Consider the following 14,245-nt stretch of genomic DNA (forward strand, 5'->3'; position numbering starts at 1 on the left):
ATTTGTCCTTTTGTGTCCAGTTTATTTCATTTAGCATTGGTGTTCTCAAGATTCATACATCTTGTAGCATATGTCAAATTTCATTCCTTCTTAAGGCTGTATAATATTTCATCATATGTATATACCACATTTTGTTTATCCACTTATCCTGTGATAGACATTTGGATTGTTTCCACCTTTGACTATTACGAATAATGCTGCTCTAAACATGGGCATACAAATATCTGAGTTCTTGATTTCAATTCTTTTTGGTATATACCCGGAAGTGAAATTGCTAGACCATATGGGTCATTCTAAATTTACCTTTTTTTTTTTTTTTCTTAGAGATGGGGGGCCTTGCTCTGTTACCCAGGCTGGAGTGCAGTGGTGTGATCATAGCTCACTGCAGCCTCGAACTCCTGGGCTCAACTGATCCTCCCACCTTAGCCCTTAGCCTCCCCCTGGTAGCTGGGACTACAGGTGAGCACCACTATGTCCACCTAATTTTTAGTTTTTGTAGAGATGGAGTCTCACTATGTTGCCCAGGCTGATCTTGAACTCCTGGCCTCAAGTGATCCTACCATCTTGGCTTCCCAAAGTGCTGGAATTACAGGAGTAAGCCACCATGACTGGCCCAATCTTTTCTTTTTCTTTTTTAAACATCCTTACCATTGAAATTGGTTTTAAAAAGTGGTGTCGTTGGGGATTCCCTATGCTTCTGCTTTATCCAGTTGGCCAACATGCTATATTTTCTATTCTCTTAATAAAGACAAAAATGATTGCCACTATTTACTGGGTAATATTTATGTGCTAGGTACTACACTCAATACTTTTACTGTCATCATGCAGGTTAAGTACCTGACCCACATTTTACAGATGATTAAATAGATCCAGAGAAGGTTAGGAGTTTGCCCAAGACCACCTAGTTAGAATGTGGCAGAGCCAGAATTTGAATCCAGCAATGTTAGCCTCAAGAGTCTGCTCTCTTAACCTCCATGTTACATAATCTCTCCTCCTTCCATATGAAGCCAAAGTTTTCCTGTTTAAGCTGTAGTTATTTTGTTAACACAAGACTAGAAGGTAAGAGAATGTTCCATAACAATATCAAGGGAAGTCACCTCATTTTCTTCTGTTTCATAAAGGAATAATTGCTTAGATATACCTAGTCTAGGTGTGTCAAATCATATTTCTTGGCAGAAAACTTTCAAAATACTCTTTTTGAAAATACTCCAGCTACTTACCAATAAGCTTAGTTCTCCAAAAGTGTACCAAGTTGGAACTATGGCTCTCCTGCTTCCACAAACGAGGCCTAGATTGGGCATCTTTATCTAGCCCAGTGGTTCTCAGTCTTTATTGTGTATCACAACCCCTTAAAGGGCTTGTTAAAATGCAGATTATTGAGTTGTATTCCCAGAGTTTCTGGTTCAGTAGCTCTGGGTTAGGGCCTGAGAATTTGTAATTCTAACACGTTTCCAGTTGATATTGCTGCTGGTGGTGAGGGTTCTACACATTGAGAAACATTGTTTGGCCCAACATTCATTTGCCAAATTTTTAAATGGGATCAGGAGCTAGTGAACACTTTTGGGTTGAATACCATGGGAAACAGGAACACTTTGGCTGCCTCTGATTATGTCATGATATCCTATGACTAACCATGGTTCATTTAGTATTCTAAAACCCTAGATGGTTAAAAAAACTCACAATTTCAAAACTTGAAATACATCCTATAAAAAGTGACTCTAGTGATTATTAAAAGTATCAGAACTCTCCAAAAGTTAAGGTATTTACCTTTCATTCTCCTCAGAAATCACATTTGTTTAGGACTTGTATGATTTTGACATAAACTTACTGAAAGCATATGTCTCAAAAAGGATACAAACTGGTAGTCCAAATACTTTAGTTGATCTTCAGTCATCTACCATTAAAAACATATCCTTTACTTCTGCAAGCTGGATAAATCCTTATATTCTGTTATCAATGTCATACGGCAGAAGAAATGCAGATGGCTTAATTATAAGGAGTCGATAACCCTGAATCTCAGATAATGTCTGTATTAAAGAGTAATCATCCGTATCATCCTTATCTTTGCCAAATTTCTCCTCCTATTAGTCACAAAATCTGATGTTTCACATCATCTTCATCTTTTGAATTAAACTTCAATTGTTCCAAAAGACAGACTGTTCCATCCCTAGAGGCTAAGGGTCCAGACATGTATAAGTCTCATAAAAACTTTGGATGATTTCATTAATTTTTTTCCTTCCACTGTCAATTCCATTGTAGGCTTTATTCAGCCCAGACAACATTCTTCAGACCTACCATTAATCTTATTTTTTCCCAAATTATTTCTTGCTTTCTCAGCATTCTCTGAGCAAAATTTTCAGGCCCAATAAAATACAAATGTTTCGTTCTTGCTACCACTGTCTGGCAAGTAAATTCAATTTTAGTTTTTCAGTGTTGGTATTTCTAAGAATATATATATATATATATATATATTTTTTTTTTTTTTTTTTTTTTTGAGACGGAGTCTCGCTCTGTCACCCAGTCTGGAGTGCAGTGGCGCGATCTTGGCTCACTGCAACCTCCGCCTCCTGGGTTCAAGCGATTCTCCTGCCTCAGCCTCCTGAGTAGCTGGGATTACAGGCGCCTGCCACCATGCCCATCTAATTTTTGTATTTTTAGTAGAGATGGGGTTTCACCATGTTGGTCAGGCTGGTCTCAAACTCATGATCTGCCCACCTCTGCCTCCCAAAGTGCTGGGATTTCAGGTGTGAGCCACTATGCCAGGATGATTTTTGTATTTTTAGTAGAGGTGGGGTTTCACCATGTTGGCCAGGCTGGTCTCAAACTCCCAACCTCATGACCTGTCCACCTCAGCCTCCCAAAGTGCTGGGATTACAGGTGTGAGCCACCACGCCCAGCCAGGAGATATATATTTTTGTGTATGTAGGTTATACTGGTTTTAATACCTCTTAATAAAGACTGAATTCAATTATGAATAATCTAGAGGATCACTAGTCTGCATCTCTCATTTTATGTACCTAATTTGGGCCTGAACATACAAGTCTCTTTTGTACAGATTCAAGTCACAATGCAGGGTAAAATCATTGCTAGGTTCAGCTAACCTCTCTACTGCATGGTGTTCAAACAGGAGACAGCATGTACTAATTGTCCTCTAAATTATCCATTTGAATTAAAAAGTCAGTTTGGAAATAAAATTACTTCCATTAATATTTAATGAGATTTGGAAGATGTAAGTCTACATTATATTGACCTTCTGTATCAGGTAACGAGTGAATGGTAAATCATTACAATAATATACATGAGATAGTTACTTATTAACCAAAGACTCAAGGAGATCCCCCTGCAATGGAGATGCAAATATAATAATTTTAAAATAAACATTTTCATTATGTCATACTTAAATGAAAAATGAAGCATTCAACCAGGTTAATATTAATTATTTCTCAAATTTGCTGATGACCTAGGAGCTCATTTTTTCAGATATAACAGATATAAAACAACATTAGTTTGCTTCTAAGCATGGAGTACATTCCTTTCCCCTCCTCCCAGAAAAATATCCTTAAAATTATTTTCAATTAATCTTGAAAATTCTACACAGTCAAATTTCATTAGATAGGAAGAGAAGCTAAAAAAAGGTATAGTAAACAGTTTTACTGAATTCATTTCTAATAGATTACTGGTTTTCTTGCTGCTATCAAATGATTGATTCATTAAAAACATAAGTAACTGTTAACATACCAATTAGACAATAAAATACCCTGCAGTAAAGGGAAAAAACAAACCAAAATGCACAACCAGGCTGGGCATGGTGGCTCGCACCTGTAATACCAGCACTTTGGGAGGCTGAGGCAGGTGGATCACTTGAGGTCAAGAGTTTGAGACCAGCCTCGGCAACATGGTGAAATCTCGTCTCTACCAAAAATACAAAAATTAGCTGGGTGTGGCTGCGTGTCCCTGTAATCCCAGCTACTTGGGGGGCTGAGGTGAAAGGATCGCTTAAACCCAGGAAGTGGAGGTTGCAGTAAGCCAAGATTGTGCCACTGCACTCCAGCCTGGGCAATAGCACCAGACCCTGCCTCACAAAAAAAAAAAAAAAAAAAAAAAAAAAAAAAAAAAAAAGCACAACTAACAAAACACCCCAGACAGACCTAGAGGTAACCATGTGAGAATGCACAAAATTTGGGCCATTTGAGCATATATCACAGTTTGAGCTAAAGAAAGATTTGTATTGCTCTTCAAGCAAATGGAAACATCTACTCCTTGACATGGCCAAGTTTCTCAATAGACAATTAATCTCTAAAAAACAATGTTGTTGCCAGTCCAATCAAATATTCTACTCCTGACCTTTACAAAGAATAATACAAAAGCCAAAGAGTTTGTCATTTTTCTTGGGGTATCTTTCTTAAAATTAGTTGAATGCAACTATTAATAATATTTTGATATGGTTTTCTTTTCTGGTACTCTGCAACTGAGGATTTCCAAGAAGCCTGAGAAAATACTTTTGGAAATGTTTTCTTTATACCAAGTGCATGAAATGAAGGAGGAATCAGATTCTTGTCCTGTCCACACTACTTATTTCACATGTGATTTCTTCACACACCTGTTATTGTAGAATTTAAGCTGAAGTGGATCTTAGAAAGCACCTTACTTTTCAAATAAGAAAACAAGGAATCATGAAATTTAAACATCTTGCCTTAGTTCACATAACAGTAAAAATTGGGGATAAAGGGAGGACTAGACCACTACGCCAGATCTCTGGATACTTAAGATTACTGTCTTGAGGAATGAACGTATTTCTAAAAATGCCAGATGGGGAAAAAAAAGATAACTGTGAGCATTTGTAATCCTGCTGATACAACAGCATGGTTATACATGTTGATTAAAATGCAATTTCTAAGATTAGTGAGGAAAAAAATAGTAGTGATGAACTAGCATGAGATGGCCCATTTTGCTAAAAATAACACAACACTCCATTTTTATGGTTTGTTTTAATGTAGAGCTCTAGGAGAACATACTAAGCTGTTTTAGCTTAGGGTCATGGTAGCCTGATATTATTTTTTATTCCTCTCCAATTATATACTAACAATCACACAATAAAGTTGATTGATCTCAGAATTTATAGGGTGTCTATTGGGTCTGTGCTGGTCCAGTAAACTTACATGTCAACTGGCTGCTAGATCAAGCCCTAAGACAGAAAACCTGCCTGCTGCTATGAATGGATGTGTGTGCTATATGATGAAAGGTGCAGTAAGAACTTACGCTTCACTCAATTAAAATCTTGAACATCTAGACACTGAGAGAGATATATACACGTATTGTAAAAACATCCATGTGATGACATTGATCAGAAAGGTAGACAATAAATAGAACATTGAAAGCTTCGAATCATATGATTAAAAAATGACTTCTTTGAAAGATATTTCTTTGAAATATCATATATTTAAATTAAATTCCTAATTATAGACCTAGCTGACATTTTTCTGTTGAACTATGACATAGCAGGACCATCTTAGAAAATTTTTTTCACATTGTTTTGTTTTCTCTTAACTGTGGTATTACTTCAACTTTCTTTTCTTTTTTGAGACAGGGTCTCACTTTGTCACTCAAGCAAGAGTGCAGTGGCAAGATCATAGCTCACTGCAGGCTCACCCTCCCAGGCTCAAGCAATCCTCCTGCCTCAGCCTCCTGAGTAACTGGGACTACAGGAGCGCAACACCATGCCCGGCTAATTTTTGTATTTTTTTTTGTAGAGACGAGGTTTTGCCATGTAGCCCAGGCTGGTCTGGAACTCCAGAGCTCAAGCGATCCACCCGTCTCGGTCTCCCAAAGTGCTAGGATTACAGGTGTGAGCCACTGTGCCTGGCCCAACTTTATTTTCTTAATATTTATGCTACTGGTTTGACTTTTATTAATCAATTCTGACAAGACTTCCATGAATTTATGTGAATATTAGAGAAATAAACTTTCTCTCTGTTCTTTCCGCTTCTTTCATAAATAAAAAAGACAAACATAAAAGTCTATATTACAAATGAATCATACATACCATTGCTATAGTTATAGTAGACCCACTGCCCACGCTTGGGTTTTGGAAGCGACACGGGTGTCTCTTCAGCAGGAAGACTGTAGAATCGACACTCAACAAACAGCCGTTGGATAGTGTCATCCATGGTTACTTGAGAATCATTAAGGCTTAGAGCTATGATCTCAATCCGAATTTTTTCTGATGGCTGTTTAAAGAGCAAAAACAAAAAACAACAAAGAAATAAAATAATTGAACAAAAAGATCCACTATTACTTTCCACTATCAATTTTAAATAAAACACGAAGGCCAATGGGCTTCTTTTCTTGAATGCAATGTACACTACTGTATGTTACACATGATAGATTATTCATGACAGAGACACAGAATGAGATTCTAATGCCCCAGGGTTTGAAGTTAACAGTGTCATGGCAATAGTCTCCTGATTTACATTTGAGGCTATAAATACCCCACTAGTAGTCTATCAGGAGTGAAGATTATGAGATCTTCATCTCCGATTGCTTTCAGAATGACAAGTTGGCCTTGTTTCAAACTATGTAATGAAGTACATGTTTATCACTGCCTTTACTTAATCTACAGTACCTGAGAAAGTTTCAGTTATTCGGAGATCAAAGCCTGTTGAACACTTTATAGGTATTATGCTAATATATGTAGCTATATGAATCAATATTAACTAGAGCAGAAACTACAGTTCATTCTCTTATATTCTGTCATAATATATTTTGTTGAATAAATAATACATTTTCAAGCAAAAGAAACAATTTTATGTCTAATTTGAACAACATTTTCTCATAATTTATCTTTAATTTTATTTTTACAAAATTAACAACTAAAATGGTGTTTGTTTAATTTTCACCTCAATCCTTGCTTAATAGATTTTGGTGTCATAGACATTATCACAGGAATTACAAATGTTTCCTTGAGTAATGATTTCAAATAATTAATAGACTAGGATTAGAAATTATATCACACCAAGGTAACTCCTCAGTTAAATCTGTTTTTTACAATTTAAAGTTTGTCCTTTAGTATCAAAATCCTATTTTACTAAATTCAGAGACATGCTATAAATTATATAACTTCAAATAATAATTAGAAAAACCTGAAAATAAGACCTGTTTATATGACCAGCTTTTAGGAATTCATTGTTAAATTTAAATCAGTGTGTAAATTCACCATAGTGGTTACTTAGATATTTCAAAGCATATAATATAATTAATCAAATTGAAAAGCATAAGTATCCTATTGTAAAAATATTCCCATAAAGAACAATTTCCATTGCTGTCAAACCCTCTCAATATTTGATGAAGTAATTTTACCCCCTTCTTTCAAAAGACATTTTCTTTTATTATGTATTCTAAGACACTTTAACTAAAAACCCAAATCTGAATATTTCAATAAGGTTATTTTATTATTCAGTAGATTCATGGAAATTTTACTAGGATGACAGAGAAAATTCCACACCATTCTGTCTCCACTAATACAGGTACAAGGCTGCAGCTGGCAATATTACTAGGATTAGCATAGTATGATGAAATATTTAAAGGAAAATTTTTTCTAAAACCTAATAAATCAAATGACTGCCAAATGTCATTAAAGTGATGGTCTTTGACTTGAATATGCTTTTCATATTCAAATTTGAAAAGAAAGAGATGAAAGCCTGGAAAGGTTACTCGGTTTCAACTAATAACCTCAAGCCCTCTCCGTTCACGTGCATAAAAAATGAAGTTGGCTCTATTGTCTAATCTCACTTCAGAAAACCCCTTCCCTGCTCGCTGAAGACTACATGGTAAAGAAAATATTTTAAATGATTTTTTTTCCCTTAAAATGTATCGTGGTAGTGAAAATACTGTAATACATATATTTTATAATTCTGGTCCAAGTGTAGCATAATGTATAGTTAAGTCTTCTACATAAGTTGGAATTTGACAAACTTAGAATTATAGCAATAACATCTTATACAACATTTATGTTTCTGCACAAAAGAATTAAAGGAAAATAGCTACAAAAAGAAAAAAAGTGCTATACATACTTATTTCTACTCTGTGAAAAGAGGAATTTAAAATTGTTTATCACAGAACCTAATGAAGAAGTAAATGAACTTGTAAATAGCAGGGGAATCAAATTTATCTAAGTGGTTATTTTATTAATAATATATTAGCTCTACAATCCCCATATGAAAACTTGCATTATTGTAAGAACCAATTTAGACTGTCAAATAAGACTACATGCAACTCTTTAAAGTTTAAAATACAATCCTAGATAAAACTATTCACTTGGATCCTAGCCAAAACACAAAAACAAAATAACAAAACCCCAAACACCAAAACAACAAAAAAGAAAACTCACTGTATTATCAAAAAAATAAAATAACTTTAAAATTCTTTTTATGATGTCTATCTTATTTCTGGTCAATTTTTTTTTTTTTGATCTCTACACTACTGCCATTACTTCGATCAAATGTCCTTTTTAATTCTCTGACCAATACACCTGGCAGAAATGATCAGTTATTGTTTCTTCATTCATTTAATGCTACATGAATCAACTTGAAATAAATCCTAAAAGGGGTACATTTTAAGCAGCTTTTATCTAAGAAAGTAAGCTCTAAATAAAGAATTTTCCAGACACAAATTTTGACAAATGATGCTAGACAATTTATTTTTCAATGCTGGAACAATTCTGGTTGTGTTCAAGCCCCTCTGATTAAAAAGTTCAACTAGGCCGGGGGCAGTGGCTCACGCCTGTAATCCCAGCACTTTGGGAGGCTGAGGCGGGCGGATCACGAGGTCAGGAGATCGAGACCATCCTGGCTAAATACGGTGAAACCCTGTCTCTACTAAAAATACAAAAAATCAATCGGGTGTGGTGGCGGGCACCTGTAGTCCCAGCTACTCGGGAGGCTGAGGCAGGGGAATGGCGTGAACCCGGGGGGCGGAGCTTGCAGTGAGCCGAGATTGCGTTACTGCACTCCAGCCTGGCAGACAGAGCAAGACTCTGTCTCAAAAAAAAAAAAAAAAAAAAAAAAAGTTCAACTAGATTTTGTATAAAGATCTGAAGATTGGCCCGGCGCAGTGGCTCATGCCTGTAATCCCAGCACTTTGGGAGGCAGAGGTGGGCGGATCATGAGGTCGGGAGTTTGAGACCAGCATGGCCAACATAGTGAAACCCCGTCTCTGCTAAAATTACAAAAAATTAGCTGGGTGTGGTGGCAGGCACCTGTAATCCCATCTACTTGGGAGGCTGAGGCAGGAAAATCGCTGGAACCTGGGAGGCGGAAGTTGCAGTGAGCCGAGATTGCGCTACTGCACCCCTGCCCGGGAGACAATGCGAGACTCTGTCTCAAAAAAAAAAAAAAAAAAAAATCTTAAGATTGAGAAGCACATTAACTGCATAATAGACAACTTCATCTCAGCATGTCAGAAATGAACTCATTCCCTCTCCTCTCCCCCAATCCTATTCATACTGTGTTATTTCCTATCTCAGCCGATGACATCACCATCCACCTAGTCCCCTACAACCAGAAGACATAGCAGCATCCTTGCCTTTCCATTTTTTTCACACCCACTATATCCTAAAGGTCACCCATTCCTGCTCATTTTACTTCCTAAATATCTCCACAATTGGCCAGGTGCAGTGGTTCATGCTTATAAATTCCAGCACTTTGGGAGGCCGAGGAGGGGCAGATCGCTTAAGCCCAGGAGCCCAAGAGCCCAGGAGTTGGAGACCAGCCTGAGCAACATGGTGAAAACACGTCTCTCCAAAAAATAAAACAAAACAAAAACCACACACACACACACACACACACACACACACACACACACACACACACAAATAGCCAGGCCTTGGAGTGGCATGTGCCTGTGGTCCCAGCTACCTGGGAGGCTGAGGTTGGAGGATCGCTTGAGCCTGAGAGGTTGGGGCTGTAGGGAGCCATGATCTTGCCACTGCACTCTATGCACTGTAGCCTGGGTGACAGGGTGAGACCCTGTCTCAAAACAAACAAACAAACAAAAAAACCACTCAATGATTCACTGAATTGTTGAAAGCATATATTTCAGACATTGTTTTAACTGTTGGGGAGATAAAAATAAGATGTTGTTTCTTTTCCATTTTTTATCTCTAGAGAAAATACTAAGTTCTCATGGGGGTAACTAATACAATAGCTTCCTAGTTATCAGAAGGTAGAAATTTGACAGAACAAGGAGGGAGAAAATAGAAGGAACTGATGTAAGAGATTTGAGAGCGAACTGGTAGCCGATTGATGAGCGTTATGAGACTGTAAGCTCAGTGACGGTAGGGACTATTAGATTGCTCATTGTGTTATGTAGTACACAATAAATGAGTGGATCTACTCTCATGACAGAGAGAGGTGAGGCACTCATCTCTAATCTCTTGTCTGCAGTCCCAACCATTCTCCTTATGGTAGCAGAATTCTCTTCCTAAAAACCAATCAAATATCATCTTTCTGCCTGAAAATATTCCTATTGCCTTACACTCTAGCCACTCCTTTAAACTCATGGTGTGCTGTTTTATATTGCTCAGTTTTTGCATCTGTTATTTATTGTGTGAAATCTTTTCCACCAGAATTCCACTCCTGTGAGGCCCTGAACCACACATCCTCTCCTTTATGACAGCAATACTGATCTCCAAGAGCAAGTTGGTTGTTTCCTCCTCTGGGCCCTTACTGCACTTCTCCATCACGTTGTACTACATGGAACTGTTCACATATTTGCCTCTGTCTATAGACTCTGGGCTTCAGGAGGGCAGGACCAATATCTTACTCATTTTTTGCTACTTCACATCCTCCCCAACATACACTGTCAATAAATATTTAATGAAATAGTGGAGACTGTATATCTTTTATATATTCAGAATATCTTTTTTTATTTTTCTTCAGGTTCTTGCTTTGTTGTCCAGGCTGAAGTGCAGTGGCAAGATGACAACTCACTGCAGCCTCAATCTCCCAGGCTCGAGTGATCCTCCCATCTCAGCCCCCTGAGTAGCTGGGACTAGAGGAGCATGCCAACATACCCAGATATTTTTTAAATTTTTTGTAGAGACGGGGTTTCACTATGTTGCCCGGACTGGTCTCAAACTCCTGGCCTCAAGCAATCCTCCCACCTCGACCTCTCAAAGTGCCAGGATCACAGGTGTGAACCACAGTGCCCAGCCTAGAATATCTTTTATTTATTGCCAGAACTATGTGAAGCTGCAGGTATTATTGCCTTCTCATTTAAAAAATATTTATTATGGTTGGGCGCACTGGCTCATGCCTGTAATCCCAGCACTTTGGGAGGCAGAGGCAGGCAGATCATGAGGTCAGGAGATCGAGACCATCCTGGCTAACACGGTGAAACCCTGTTTCTATTAAAAATACAAAAAATTAGCTGGGCGTGGTGGCACGTGCCTGGTACTCGGGAGGCTGAGGCAGAAGAATCACTTGAACCCGGCAGGTGGAGGTTGCAGTGAGCTGAGATTGCGCCACTGCACTCCAGTCTAGGTGACAGAGCGAGACTCCTCCTAAAAAAAAAAAAAGGAAATTATGTGCTACTAAGTTTTGGGGAGTGGTTATTAACTGCCGACAAATATATAGAACTCTTGCTGTTATAGACTTTAATGAAATAAGACTATCTCAAGACAGGTGAATATTGTTGAATCTAGGTGGTAGGGTACTATTATTTCTACTTTTCTGTATGTTTGAAATTTTTCAACATAAGAAAATGGGAGTCCCTCCCCCTCCCCCTCTCCCTCGTCTCAGTCTCCCGCTTTCCACGGTCTCCCTCTGTTGCCCAGGCTGGACTGTACTGCCGCGATCTCGGCTCGCTGCAACCTCCCTGCCTGATTCTCCTGCCTCAGCCTGCCGAGTGCCTGGGATTGCAGGTGTGCGTCACCACACCTGACTGGTTTTTGTATTTTTGGTGGAGACAGGGTTTGGCCATGTTGGCCGGGCTGGTATCCAGCTCCTGACCTCCAGTGATCTGCCCACCTCAGCCTCCCCCGGTGCCGGGATTGCAGACGGAGTCTCGCTCACTCAGTGCTCAATGTTGCCCAGGCTGGAGTGCAGTGGCGTGATCTCGGCTTGCTACAACCTCCACCTCCCAGCTGCCTGCCTTGGCCTCCCAAAGTGCCGAGATTGCAGCCTCTGCCCAGCCGCCAACCCGTCTAGGAAGTGAGGAGCGTCTCTGCCTGGCCGCCCATCGTCTGGGAAGTGAGGAGCCCCTCTGCCTGGCAGCCCAGTCTGGGAAGTGAGGAGCGTCCCTGCCAGGCCGCCCATTGTCTGGGATGTGGGGAGCGCCTCCGCCCGGCCACCCCATCTGGGTGGTGGGGAGCGCCTCCGCCCGGCCGCCACCCCGTCTGGGAACTGGGGGGGGGGGGGCGCCTCAGCCCGGCGGCTGCCCCATCTGGGGGGTGGGGGGGGGCACGCCTCCGCCTGGCGGCCGCCCCGTCTAGGGGGTGGGGGGGCGCCTCCGTCCGGTGGCCACCCCGTCTGGGGGGTGGGGGGACCCCTCTGCCCAGCCGCCATGTCTGGGAAGTGAGGAGCCCCTCTGCCCAGCCGCCACCCCGTCTGGGAGGTGTACCCAACGGCTCATTGAGAACCGGCCATGATGAGGATGGCGGTTTTGTTGAATAGAAAAGGGGGAAATGTGGGGAAAAGAAAGAGAGATCAGATTGTTACTGTGTCTGTGCAGAAAGAAGTAGACATAGGAGACTCCATTTTGTTCTGTACTAAGAAAAATTCTTCTGCCTTGGGATGCTGTTAATCTATAACCTCACCCCCAACCCCGTGCTCTCTGAAACATGTGCTGTGTCAACTCAGGGTTAAATGGATTAAGGGCGGTGCAAGATGTGCTTTGTTAAACAGATGCTTGAAGGCAGCATGCTCGTTAAGAGTCATCACCACTCCCTAATCTCAAGTACCCAGGGACACAAACACTGCGGAAGGCCGCAGGGTCCTCTGCCTAGGAAAACCAGAGACCTTTGTTCACGGGTTTATCTGCAGACCTTCTCTCCACTATTGTCCTATGACCCTGCCAAATCCCCCTCTCCAAGAAACACCCAAGAATGATCAATAAATACTAAAAAAAAAAAAAAAAAAAAAAAGAAAATGGGAAAAAGTTTCAATCAGGTGAATTGGAAGAGGTCCTAAATAATATACTGATTCAAATGACAGTAATTGAAGCAAAGCCTTTTAAAGAGATGAATAATAATTGTTCAGAATTACTAGAGCAACATGACAGGTCATTCCTCTGCAGGCTACCAGCATCCTTTGATAAGGAAATTGGCCAGACAGCATAGGCTTTAGACTTTTCCTGTTTTGTTTCCCCTCTACGTGTATGAATTTTTGTTACCAGGTAAGATGCTTCTTCTCAGTTCTTTTTTTCTTGTTCACCAATTACCCTATTAGCGTCCTCAGTTAGCAAGATGTCAGTATCACCATGTAAAAAGAACATTTATAAATTTTGATTGTGGGCTGGCCGTGGGGACTCGCGCCTGTAATCCCAGCACTTTGGGAGGCCGAGGCAAGTGGATCACTTGAGACCATGACTTCAAGACCAGCCTGGCCAACATGGTGAAACCCCTTCTCTACTAAAGATACAAAAATTAGCCAGGTGTGGTGGTGTGTGACTGTAATCCCAGCTACTCGGGAGGCTGAGGCAGGAGAATCGCTTGAACATGGGAGGCAGAGGTTTCAGTGAGGTGAGACTGCACTACTACACTCCACCCTGGGTGATAGAGTGAGACCCTGTCTCTCAAAAAAAAAAAAATTTTTTTTGTGGTGAACAGAAGTCATTCAAATCAGAACTCCATGCAACTTATTTTTAGTTGTCTGTATAGATGGACACTATATGTTATGTGATTAAATGATCTAGAAATGTGATGACAGCTTGTATTACTCTAAAAAAATAAATTATAGCTCTTGTGATTTTGGCTCAATTCCACTATTGCTTCCTGACTGATGATAATTCATACTTTGGATCATATTTTTCTATGTGATCTAAAGTGTTTACTTAGGCTTATTATTGGCATGCTTAAAATTTTCACATCCTACTTCACAGGATTGTGCTGAATTCTTCCTCTGGTTTCAGCCACTACACGCAGCCATACTGGAGTTGAATTGTTGGGCTTCTGAAAACTAATTCAACCTGACAACCCTTAAAAATAGTACTGCATAATTGAGAATGGCCTATGATAAAGGTCTTGCAACTT

At 39.9% G+C, this 14,245-nt stretch overlaps 1 protein-coding gene across 5 annotated transcripts in view; it reads right to left on the minus strand.

Moving 5' to 3' along the window:
* Positions 1 to 14,245, minus strand: part of RPGRIP1L (RPGRIP1 like) — a 118,256-nt gene that overhangs the window by 11,510 nt on the left and 92,501 nt on the right. For all 5 annotated transcript variants that reach the window (XM_063797133.1, XM_001166735.7, XM_054668400.2 and 2 more), the window contains one exon: positions 6,044 to 6,227. In XM_063797133.1, the coding sequence (XP_063653203.1) occupies positions 6,044 to 6,227 (184 nt within the window). The remainder of the gene's footprint in view (positions 1 to 6,043; positions 6,228 to 14,245) is intronic.

This window comes from Pan troglodytes, chromosome 18 (genome assembly GCF_028858775.2).
Source record: "Pan troglodytes isolate AG18354 chromosome 18, NHGRI_mPanTro3-v2.0_pri, whole genome shotgun sequence".
Classification (NCBI taxonomy): domain Eukaryota; kingdom Metazoa; phylum Chordata; class Mammalia; order Primates; family Hominidae; genus Pan; species Pan troglodytes.